Source organism: the organism of the source record quoted next, unplaced genomic scaffold, assembly GCF_019419815.1.
Source record: "Pyrus x bretschneideri cultivar Hongxiangsu unplaced genomic scaffold, Pyrus_bretschneideri_v1 Contig62, whole genome shotgun sequence".
Taxonomy (NCBI): domain Eukaryota; kingdom Viridiplantae; phylum Streptophyta; class Magnoliopsida; order Rosales; family Rosaceae; genus Pyrus; species Pyrus x bretschneideri.
Window position 1 is genome coordinate 1,310,955 of NW_025999801.1, and position 12,191 is coordinate 1,323,145.

Sequence of the window (12,191 nt, forward strand, 5' to 3'; positions counted from 1 at the left end):
TGAGCCTCCCAAGCTCATCCCAAAGTACAAAGCATCGAGCTTGAGCTTGGACCGGCTGAATTGTTAACCTAAATCTTCTTACATCAGCTTTGGGTCAGTTGAATTGGAATAAAGTTTGTGCTTAGTTCTAATTGAGATCAAGGCAGTCCCAACAGGTGATGGTTTACACACAATAGGTTGGAAGTTCAGAGTAGTTTGATTGGTCAGAAATATTGTTGTATCCAACAAAAATTAGACACTGCGATTTTGTATACAGCATTCAAGGAAACATCAATAGGGTTTAGGTATATGTTCCAGTGGTCAAAAGCATAATGTCGGCATAGAAGCTAAATCAGTTGGGTCTTGCTTTGTTGATCTGAGGATAGCCAAGATGAAGCCAGATTTGAAATCTGCCCCAGGGCAAATCCTTCCTGCTTGATCTCGTATAAACATTAGCCTGATCAAGCCAAAAAAAAAAAAAAAAAAAGGCTTTTATGCTACTTTGGTCTAATCGACTGTCCTAGTTTGAAATCTTTCCTGCTTGATCTCGTATAAACATTAGCCAGATTAAGCACCAAAAAAAAAAAGAAAAAAAAAAAGGCTTTTCTGCTACTTTGGTCTAATCGACTGTCCTAGTTTGTACTGTTTGCATTTTCATTAGTTTCATGCTGCATATGTTCAAGTAGTGCTTCTCCTAATAAATATCCTGTCCTGAAGGCAAATCTGGACAATCTAAGAGGTCAGAGTCATCTAAGAACATTGACGGTGATGGTGATGAGGATTGGTCACAGATTTCTCAGTTGCTGTCGAGGTACTCAGATCGTACTTTAGATATTCTGAGAAGAATTATGTTCTACTAACTACATCTGCTCTTGTGTTGAAGTCTATCAATACTTATATAAAACTGAAATAATTTTTTTTCTTCTTCATGCCATATTTCACTGCTCCATATGGAGCAGCAAAAGGAAATGTGGAATTTTTCTGTTTTATTGTTTAAAATTCTCGTAATGGTAGATTCAAGTACCTTACTATTATTGCTGTATTTCAATACCATAGTTTCTAACTTTTTTTATACTTCAATATATAGTTTTTATCAGTTAATACATCAGCATGTTATGTTATTTTGTCTCAACTGTTTAATATGCAATATGCCCGTCAATAGTTTTGTGACGTTGAAATTCCATTAGGCACTAAAGTAAATTTGTTTGTTATCCAAAGGGGCCAGCAAAGAACATTGAAATGAATTTGTAAATCATACTTGTAAAAAATCTATGTTGCCATATGTTTACTTTGAGATGTAGGGCAGTTTTGGTATAAAAAATCTCCTACTTGTAGTCATGCTCCGTCAACTTCTCTTGCATGATTTCTTGAAATTTGTTCTACTATGTTGTTCAACTTTTGATTATTGTATGCATTTCCATTTGGGTTACTTGGTCTAACTAATCCTGTCACGTCTTATCTTGTAGAATAGCTACTTTCAGAGACAAATCCATCAACAATTGGCAGAGGAAGAGGTGAGCACAGGTGCTGCTGCTATTAAAAGCAAACTGCATGCTTTTAATCAGGTCTGGCCCTACAATTAAAATTGTAACCATGCGTTCCCCTATGAGCGGACTTGTGCCATCCCTTGCGAGATATTCAACATGAATTCATTTATCCTTTCCAATTGCAGAATATTAGTGAACAAGTTGCTTCTTATATGAGAGATCCAAGCAGAGTGGTTAGGCAGATGCAGATGAGGAAATCAGCAGTTTCTGTATTTGGCGCTGTAAGATATTAACTCTTACATCGAAATTGAAAAAATTGAAAATTTCACACTTCCCAAGATTCTTGAGCATGCTCAAAGAGATTTCTTCTTAATTTTTAAATGGATGTGCAGGTTCCTGAGAGAAAAATACTGCAAAGGGGGAGGTAATCCTACTGTTCTGCATATAATTGGTTAACTATAATTCTATTCAAATCTGAGGCTCGTCTATGAATTCGTTGCACTTATGTGTCCCATGGATTTTACAATTTCCTAAGTGCTATTTTAATTCTTGAACGAGGTACAAATTCATTGTTTGAGGAAGGATGCATTCTGTTAATTTGATACCATATTTGAACAATATTTTGCGTCGTTTGTGGTGTTTACTTCAGTTTTCATTTTGGATGGCCCCAATTTTATTTGATGAATTTGTTCCTTTGCTATAAGAATGAATCATGCCACCTGTGATTATTTTAGTACTCATCATCTGTAGCTTTGATTGTATCTTTTAATTAAAAAATTTCTTTATTATTCCTTCACTCTGATAGGAGACACAATCTGAAGCTGGTGCACAAGTTGACGGTGACCCTGAACTTTTGGATGACTATGAGTTTTACCAGCAGTTACTGAAAGAATTTTTTGAGACAATTGACCCAGCATCTTCTGGTAAAGTCATTAGGGCATCTCATACGTAATACATGATTGCATTTGAATGTGATATACAGTTTATCCAAATCTATAAGCGTTTCGGTAAATCAAAACAGTCAGATTGCATTTAAAAATTGTGGCTTTTGAAATTGTTTATGGTTGTATACGCCCAAGTGATGCCGGATATCCTTGTTAATTTTCTGTTTTGGATCTGTATCTGCAGATATTTTCTTCTTTATAGTGGGTTGGAACCTAGTCGATCCTGAACTTCTATTATTCAAGTTTTTGTAACGTTACAAAAATGAAACGCGCTATCGTAGTTATTCCTGCTAACAGTTAAGCCATGTATTGTCAGCATATTGTTATTGATTCTGATTTTGCACTATTTGATTATCCTCAGAGACAGCCTTTTATTCTTTGAAAAAGTTGCATACGAAGAAGAGGAAGATTGTTGACAGAAGAGCCTGTAAGAGTCGCAAGATAAGGTATCAATAGATTCTTCGGTTCCCTATGTGAAACTGCTATGATTTTGTTTTGGAATATGTTGGAGCATCTGTTGAGCAAACTAGGCCAGATTGTTGAAGGCTTATTGTATTATGCTTTTGCAGGTACAATGTTCACGAGAAGATGGTAAATTTCATGGCCCCAGAGACTATGGCCGTTCCTCCGATGCTTCCTGACCTCAATAATTTGTTCGGGTTGAAGAAGCAAAAACCAGCTTCCGTAGTGTAGGCAAGGATAATATTTGTTGTACTGATATTTATGTAATTTACACAATTTTGTTGCAAATGAGAATTAAGATCTGTAACTTTTGACACTTAAAAGCAAAGCGGATGTCTTGTGTCAGCTCTAAGATACCCATACAGGAGATTTGCAAATGTCACCTTTACTTTTGGAAGGTGCTTTTTGCGTGGAAAGATTGATCATAATTCATAAATCAGGCTTATTTCAGGATGAAGGAAAACATATATAGTCACTCAAAGGCAAATACTTGAATCTTAGAATTCTTTGTTAGAAATCCAGAGACAACATTCTGGAACTTCCAAACCAAAGAAATATCTAAGACTTGGAACAAGGAGGCATATGAGCAGGCGGTGGGAGCATGCTGGTTTCTGTGGTATTTCCATTCCTAACTATGAGCACAGTATCCATTCCCCAGCTGGTATGTCTTTCCAAATGACAATGCACAAACCATACTCCTGCAAAATCATAATCAATTCAAACATGTAACGCACGTTACTTTGGTAGCTATAAAACTAAGAGAGTGATACTATCACAATATGTATTACCAACCCAACCATATTATAAAATTTTAAGTGTTTAGTATTATGCTTTAAAATATGGTAGTTCCCCAGTAGAGAGACCATGCATGTGACATTGTAACGGTTACGCTCAAAATTATAGAACTTACCAGGATTATCGGCTTTAAACCTGATGGTTGCCCATCCATTCTTTGGAACTCCAATGGTGTTTACTTCTGGGGGATCAACCAAATTGTAGGTCTTGGGTGATGTTGTATTGTCAAAATTTCCGTAACCAGTTCCGACCAAATAGAAGCTGAAACCATGGAGATGCATTGGATGGTTCTCAGCTGCGATGATGTTGGTTCCTTGGAAGATGATCTCAACTCCTTCACCATATCCAATCATCCTCGCCCTCGTCCCAAAGTCCGAATATATTGTGCTGCTAGTCACGTTTCCAGTGTAGTTGTAAGGATTAAGCGGATTGTCCGGGAAATTGGAACTGTAAACTCCATTAGTTCCCCTGTACAAACGAAGTAAGGTCAAGTTTTTTTCTTGGGAATAAATAAGGTTAATTGATAAATACTGGAGTTATACTTTGGTGTTTCACCATTTCTAATGAGACTAGTTACTTCCATCAATCTTTGATCAAAATATAATTAATTTAGACTCCATGGCACATTATAAAATTACAAAAGTATAACTATCATTCAAATTGCAACTATGAGGGGACCATTGTAGTTTTTTTGGTATACTTGGAACGTAGTCATGCGACGTTACTATTTCATTCAAATTATAACACATAAATATGTTTTCTATTAATATATCCTAAAATTGAAAAATATGAACCATATCTACTGTTATTTTAACACTTTGAATGATACACAATGTGATTTGTACCAACAAAATGAGAAATGGGGGAGAGAAAAGAGAAAGAGGTGATGAACGGAAGCATGGCAATTAGGATTTCAAGATGCTGCCCATACTAGCAATAAAAGTAGTAGCATTAGCAACTATCATTATTGAAATGGCAAAAATACCCATCATAATAGAATATTAAAATCACCAATAATTGTTTCATTGAAGAAGAAGATTGTACGTACTGATAGTATGCTTGCAGTACATCAACAGATGGAATCACGAAACTGATATTGTTTAAGCTTGCAGAAAGTGCATTATTATCCGGGCCATCACATGAAGAATTAGGACAAATTCTCTCATTGACTGCAACAGCCATAAAGATCCTGGAATGAATTTCAAGTGGGACATCAATTGGGTGCTCTTCGCTTGCCAAGGCCCTGATTTGCTTAGTGAAGTTATCAGCAGCAGTTGAATCGGCTTCCGCCGGAAGAGTTGGAAGGGGAGTGATTGATGGGGTGCTGTAGTTGCCGTTATATTGAACAATTGCAGTGGTGGTGCCATTGTGATGTGAAACATTAGTTCCATCCATAAAAGAATGAGAAGCCATGTAATAATGGCTGGGAGGTTGGTTTGCGGTTACTAAAATGTCCATGGTTTGACCTGGAGTTATCATGATGTAAGAGGTGGTTATAGGTTTTATGTATGAAGCGTCTTGTGCTACGACTGTGAGGGTGTGGTTCGCGATGGCGAAGAACTGTTCTTCGTTCATCACGGCGTTGATTACCCGGAGAAGATAGGTCTTACCGTAATCAACCAGCCATCGGTATGCTGTCCCTGCATGCAACACAAAATCCATTAATTAGTACTTGTTTTACACAAATCACTACAAACCCTAACAGATGATTCTTGTGAAACTTTAGGTTGGTTGCAGAAACAATTTATGTTCAGAAGGAATCAAAACACTTAATACTATATCAGCTGTTTGTACGTATTTGGAGTTTAGAGACTATTTATTATGAGATGGCGTATTCTTACATTTGAATAATTAACTTGGCGTAGAGAGTTTATGGCTTAAATTTACTTGCAAAGAGCAAATAAAGCTAAACTTGCTTTTCATGCAATGCATATATAGGCTTATTATATTAACACCCCACAAATTGTTGAATAAACCCCACATACTTAATACACCCCACATTTGCTTTTTCAATTAAAAATTATTTTAATGCACCCCACATATTTTCCCATAATACCATCACATCCCACATTCTTAATATACACATTACATTTTCTACATGCACCCCACATTTCTCAAATCTTATGAAGTTTTTAATTTGGACAAAAAATGCTGACTAAAATTTTGACAAAAGATGTTACCTAGGATTTAAAGCATATGTGTGTTGTTTTCAATTCCACCATTAAAACCCGTCTCGTCTGTTTTTAATATTTGATGGTAATTTTAGGTGTTTAATTCTTCATGTAATCCCTAAAAGCTGAATACGAACATAGAAGCTTGAATAACGCATCAAAAGCAAGATTAAATAATTATCAATGTCGTCAAAATCACTAAAACAATAAAAAATATGAAGTCTTATCTCATGTGAAACTTCCGAAACATCGATTTCATGTTTCATTCATAAATTTTTTTTTTCTCAATCAACATGTTTGTAGTTTCATTGGTTAGGGTTTTGTTTAACAATGAAGGGTCGGAGGGGTTTTGATAATTGAAAAAGATAAATAATACGTTAAAAGTGATTTGGGGTGCATATATAAATTTTTATTGTTTTTTAACTTGAAAAGGTCAAAATTGCCATTGCATAGTAGGGTAAATAAGTTATTTAATATTAAATTTTAATGTGAGGTGCATTCAATATTTTGTGGGGTGCTAATATAAAAAGCTTATATATATATGATCTCCATTTTTTTAAATAAAAATGGGGTTAGTTTTTGGGCCCACACTGCATCGAACTTTAATGATCCGAACCGTTTATTTTTCAACGTGCACCTCATAGATCATTCTTCCAAAATATTAGCCAAATGAAAATATTTGAGGCATGTAATTGAGTTTAAAGAAATTGACGAATACTTTGTTTCCTTAAGAATCATTGAAATTTTATCGTAATAATTAAATATGCAACAGTTTTAGATTGAACTGAATTTTTGTAAGAATGATTTATAGATCGAGATTTATAAAATACATGTTTCGGATGGTTAAAGTTCGATGTGCAATGGATCTCATAACTAACTTCCTTTTTTTTTTTCAAAATTTGAAGATCCCTATCCTTAAAGTGCTTATATACACACACACACAATATATATATATATATATATATATATATATGCACGAAATAAAAAAGTGCTTACACACACACACACACACATAAGCAAAGATGTTAAATACAGCTCGAACAACTCAGTAATACCTAAGAAATCATTGCGAAAACGAATATGAATAGTAGTTTTGTATGGCTAAGTTCACCTCCTTCTTCTTAATGTAAATAATATTATTTTTTTTTCAAAAAAAAAAAAAAAAAAAAAAAAAAAAACAATCAAACACTAAACTAGACTGCAAGTCAGAAAAGCCAAAACCCATCCCTTTCTTTGTATGTCGTTTTACATAGACACCTTTTAGTCTTTGACAAAAATGAAAATACACCCTCTAGTCTCTATCATTCACGCTGATCGTTCTATATTATTGAACTAGATTAGGTTAATTGGATCTTTAATTAGTCTTACCATTGGAACAACTATACAAATCTCCGGGTTGTCCGTTAATTGTGAAGGCATCTGAAACATTTGGATCGCCACCATTTGCAAGAGCCTCTTTTATTATTTCCATCACATCTCCCTTAAACCATGATCCTGCCAAGTTAGATACTTAGTTTTAATGTATATACATGTACAATTTAATATTTATAATTTACGTACTCTACAATAAATCCAATGGCACAACTGTACGAGGTAATACTTTTGCACCACAAGGCCACAATAGTTGTTTATCTTTTGCAATATAGGAAGTTGATTTTCTATTGTTTATGCACAAATAATGTTAATGAAACTAATTTTTTTGTAAAAAATGATGTGGTTTTTTATAGTTGAATTATTGTTTAAGTGTTGATTAATATATTTATTTTCTAATGATGATACATTATTTGGTTTGCAAATTTGAATTAAATTTTTTTATCTACTTAACATTACCCTTAACGCAATATGGAAACTTGCAAAAAGGGAAAGGGCATGCACTCCAGAGTTTCAAAATACAACCTTTTTTGTCTTTTTACTTCTCAGTACACATCACGCATAATAAGTTTATGCTAATATTGAAATACTGACAATTTGGATTCTGTATGTGACACCGCAAAAACACTAATAAAAGACTTTTCTAATTTTTGTTTTACATATATTATGGAGATATTTTTCATATATCCGGAAGATAGACAAATAATATGCTATTTGCTTAATATATATGAGAAAATTAAGGTTTACTATAAAATAAAGAAATATTTTTGCTCATTACCCTTAAATGATGGTGATGTTCATCATCCTAATTATTATCGTTAGATAAATTTAAATTTTGAGATATATGTAACTAATAAACATAAATCTCATAATTAAACTCACTCAATGATAATAATTATAACAATAAGCATTATCGCCACTTAAGAGTTATAAGCAAATATATACTTATAAAATAATTCTTTTCTACAAAATATTTCTGATGTGTACTACAAAATATTTCTTTTGTTGATGTGTATACTACAAAATATTTCTGATGTGTACTACAAAATATTAAACTCACTAAATGACAATATTGCTGATGTGTACTTCAAAATATTTCTTTTGTTGATGTGTGCTACAAAATATTTCTGATGTGTACTACAAAATATTAAACTCGCTCAATGACAATATTGCTGATGTGTACTACAAAATATTTCTTTTCTTTAATATGAATCTCATACTTCAAACAATATCAACCACGCAAATTACGAAAGAAAGATTACAATTAACGACTTTTGGATGTTTTCTAGCAAACGATGCCTTCACAACGTTGAATATAAAGAAAAACAATAAGAGTCTATTTTGGAAGAGATTTTTCAGTGTGATCAATACGGGAGGTGATACATCACGTGTCATTATATAAATGATAAGATATGTGTGCTAAAAAGTTAATAACTTAAAAATAAATATTTTTACTACTTCTATTAAAATATGTAGTATACCACTTGTGTTCATATCACAATAAAAATTTTCTCCTCTTTTAAAAGGTTCTATGGAATAAACAGTGCACGTGTTACATCCAAATCCTCATTACGTCATTCTTCGAATCATGTGATATTCTATAACAAAAATGATGAGACCTGATAGCTAATGGTGACTACCCACCAAACCAAAAAGTATATTGGGCATTTACATCCAGGTTAAAAAAATTCAGCCACTTTTAGATTGAGTCTAGTTAGATGTTCTTATTAGTTTAGGTCTAATTGATCTCATCTTATTTCCGTTTTGCCTTTTATAGTGAAAATAAATATATATTTAAATTTCCTAATTTATGCATTATTTACTCAAATTTGAATTTCAAAATTTGAATCTTCGAATTCCTTAGTCTAACCACAATTTAAGGAAAAAAAAATTTAAAAGTAAGTTCATGTGTATGACTATAAACCCACGACTTAAGTTGAAATGAATGATATATAAAAAACCTATGAACAAAAACCTGTGATATAGGTAGACTATGAACAAAAACCTGTAATATAAGCAATGAACAAAAACCTATGGTATAGGTAGATAAATACTTTTAATTTGAATTAGAATATCAAGAACTAATGTGTGCGCGCACTATTAATCCATGGTATAAGGTAGATAGAACAAGATAACCTATGATACAGGTAGATAAACACAATTAACTTGAGATAGATTATCAATAATGTGTGATAGGTAGATAATACAATTTATCCATGACACAGGTAGTATAAAAAAAAAGAAAAGAATTAAAGCATACAAGATTGGCTAAATTCTACAAATCAAACCAACAATAGAAATTTGAGGTTGGACATCTTTGATCATCTACACTTGGGAGCAGGGAGGAGGGAAAAAAAGAAGATATCGTGAGGGATGAGAAGGAGACATCGTGAGGGAGAAAGAGAAGGAAGAATAGGAAACGTTTTGGAGGATGATAGAATATTAAAGAGAATTAAATTCCTATACTTAATCCGATCATTAAGCATAAGATAATCCTATGATTAAGGATTAAAAATTATCATAAAAAAAAAAAAATATATATATTAATTACTTAATTAGTCAATTTAGGGATAAATTTGGCAGGAGAATAAAAATAAGTTGATGTGTACAATGAGCCATTGGACCTAAGTAAATAATCAAGCAAAATTGGACTATACCTCATAAAGGCTCACAAAATTAGACTCATTAAATTTTCCCAAAGTATATACCAAAGTAACGTGAAGGTTGGAAAATAAATAAAAATCTTTTCATTTTACTTTCATTAAGTTATTTAGGCATATAAAACTAATCACTTCCATAATTTGAGATGTTCTCAAATATTGTATTTCAGATATTCACTTATATTAAAAATAAGATCTGGTAAGGTATATGTATTTATTTATTACATTCATTATTTAACAGTTATATATGCAACTAAAAATGAAGAATATCATATTTAACCGTGAGATGGTTCATATATTACGTAATTGCATGTATTTTGATCAATCCACGATTTTGGGTGCCTAATAGTAACATGGTTATAACTAAATAGTTAAACAATTAATAGATATGAAACTAATGAAAGTACCTAGAATAACCGTTTCTTGTGCATCTGGTGTTGCAAATGGATAAGTGGTGCCGGCAGCCGGTAGAATAACAATTGCACCATGGACGGTGGCGCGTGTCCAGTCACTATGAGCATGCCACCATAATGTTCCTTCTTCGTTGGAGAATATAACTTCGTACGTGAAGTTTGTTCCTGGTTGAATAGGGCATTGAGTGATGTTTTCAGGTCCATCGGACCATGGATTTCTTGGATTCTTCACTCCATGCCTATACAAATTAAACAACAAATTGAGCAGTCAATTATGTGTTTACTTATAAAACAAAAACAAACCGAGCCAAAAGTTATATGCATATACAATTTCCTTTACAGGGATGCACAACAATACACACATGCATTAAAGCTATTGATGGGAATTCACCTAGCCTACTAACGTATACAAAAGTCAGAAGACACAAATTTAAGGTGTTCCTTCACATCCATTGCTTCATTCTTTTTATTTTCTATGGAACAATATGTTTACATTAACTGGTGGGGAAATAAAATATTGTCCAACTTGCCATTTACGATATTTGAACATAAAATTTCACCTACAAATGAATAGAAATATCATTGTATCGCCGTACTAAGTAGTTGTTCACGCTCTCCAATTTTCAAAAACTCCTCTCTCTCTCTGTATTGCTTTCTCTCTCTCTCTATGTTTGAAAAAGACTACTACTCAGTATTCATTAGTCTTAATCAATCTAACTTAAAAACGCGCTTAGCTAGCTGTAGATGTTAATTATCACTATGATTTTTCCACCGAGCTTATTATTCATCATTCTTTTTCTTTTTCGGTAAGTATCTACCAAGCTAAGCTTTCTATCTTTCAATTACAATGACTCTTGGTCAATGTCAAAAAAACAAGTACGCACACACATAGAGCTAGCCATGGGCTACGATTAGTGGAGGCTGCGAGCGAAGATTACCAGTGAACAGTGAGACCGTAATATCCTTGGTTGTGGACATTGATAAAAGCGGTGTCTCCTCTGTTAACAGTGATGGTTGGTCCCGGAAGAGTTCCATTCACAGTTAAGATGCTCTTTGTGCTACAAACCCTTGTAAAATTTGTTTCTTGCAGCTGCGAAACCAAAAAATTGCAGTAAGGGTGAGACAATAGGACAAATGATATTCGAACTCAGCCTCTACTAGGATCAAATATATGACCTCTCAAAATAAAGACAAGTTGGCATGCAGTATATGTAGCAAGCACTTACATGGAAATCATAATAATGGATAGCGCCATTAGCCTTGCTCAGGAACATAAACCCTACAAGAGCTAAGACCAGGAAAGCCATGTTGTTGTAGTTCCCCATTTTTGTCTGAAAACTAACTTCCCACCCTGTGTCCTTCAGGTCGCCCTTGAGATGTTGTGCGAGTTGGATCTCCGCTCGACTGCAATTTATAGAATAAGACTTCGTAGGAATTAGTTGCTTCTTTGATTAGTAGACACTACTCCTCCTCACTTTTTTATTTTTCCACTTTATTGAACATTTCACATTACGTAACTAACAGACAAAAAAAAAAAAAAAAAACAAAAAAAATGAAAACCACAAACACACGAAAAACGAAGTATAAAATGACCTAAAGGAAAGCACAGTTGCTAAATCAATGCAACTGCGCTTTGTTGGTACTTCGTATAGGCACTAATACTTGAAATCCGCACAAATTATGTTATGTATGAGTAGGATTCACATTCCTCCTATTCACATTCCTTTTTCTCTTTTCCTCTCATTTTGTGCTTTTTGTCCTGTTGTCTTTATAAAAAGATCAATATAAGATGTTAACGTGACTTAATTGTAACAATTCAAGTAGGAGGAGAGGGAAGAAGAGAGATTAGAAGGAGAAAGAGACCTCCTTCATTTTCCATATCAACCTAAGAGTGATATGACACACTAAC

General features: G+C 33.4%; 1 protein-coding gene and 1 pseudogene across 2 annotated transcripts; one reads left to right on the forward strand and one right to left on the reverse strand.

Moving 5' to 3' along the window:
- LOC103946135 overlaps positions 1-3,224 on the forward strand; it is a 34,910-nt pseudogene extending 31,686 nt beyond the window's left edge.
- A 73-nt stretch (positions 3,225-3,297) lies between these two features.
- On the reverse strand, positions 3,298-11,711 carry LOC103946137 (putative laccase-9). Of its 2 annotated transcripts, XM_009356771.3 has the most exons (7): positions 11,509-11,703; positions 11,221-11,372; positions 10,277-10,521; positions 7,207-7,332; positions 4,716-5,307; positions 3,783-4,135; positions 3,298-3,570 (listed from the first exon to the last, which is right to left on the reverse strand). In XM_009356771.3, exons 1-7 carry the CDS (start codon positions 11,605-11,607, stop codon positions 3,431-3,433), a joined length of 1,707 nt encoding a protein of 568 aa, XP_009355046.1. In that variant the 5' UTR covers positions 11,608-11,703; the 3' UTR covers positions 3,298-3,430. The 2 variants fall into 2 exon arrangements, with proteins under 2 accessions (XP_009355046.1, XP_048428749.1); XM_048572792.1 differs by lacking the exon at positions 7,207-7,332 and having other exon boundaries at positions 11,509-11,711.
- Positions 11,712-12,191: the final 480 nt, after the last annotated feature.

Excerpts from the sequence above, each read along its gene's own strand:
- LOC103946137 (XM_009356771.3), bottom strand. The coding sequence starts at position 11,607 with ATGGGGAACTACAACAACATGGCTTTCCTGGTCTTAGCTCTTGTAGGG. Across the intron at positions 11,373-11,508 it reads TCCATTATTATGATTTCCAT|CTGCAAGAAACAAATTTTAC; the intron begins GTAAGTGCTTGC and ends TTGGTTTCGCAG. Across the intron at positions 3,571-3,782 it reads GTTTAAAGCCGATAATCCTG|GAGTATGGTTTGTGCATTGT; the intron begins GTAAGTTCTATA and ends ATGATTTTGCAG.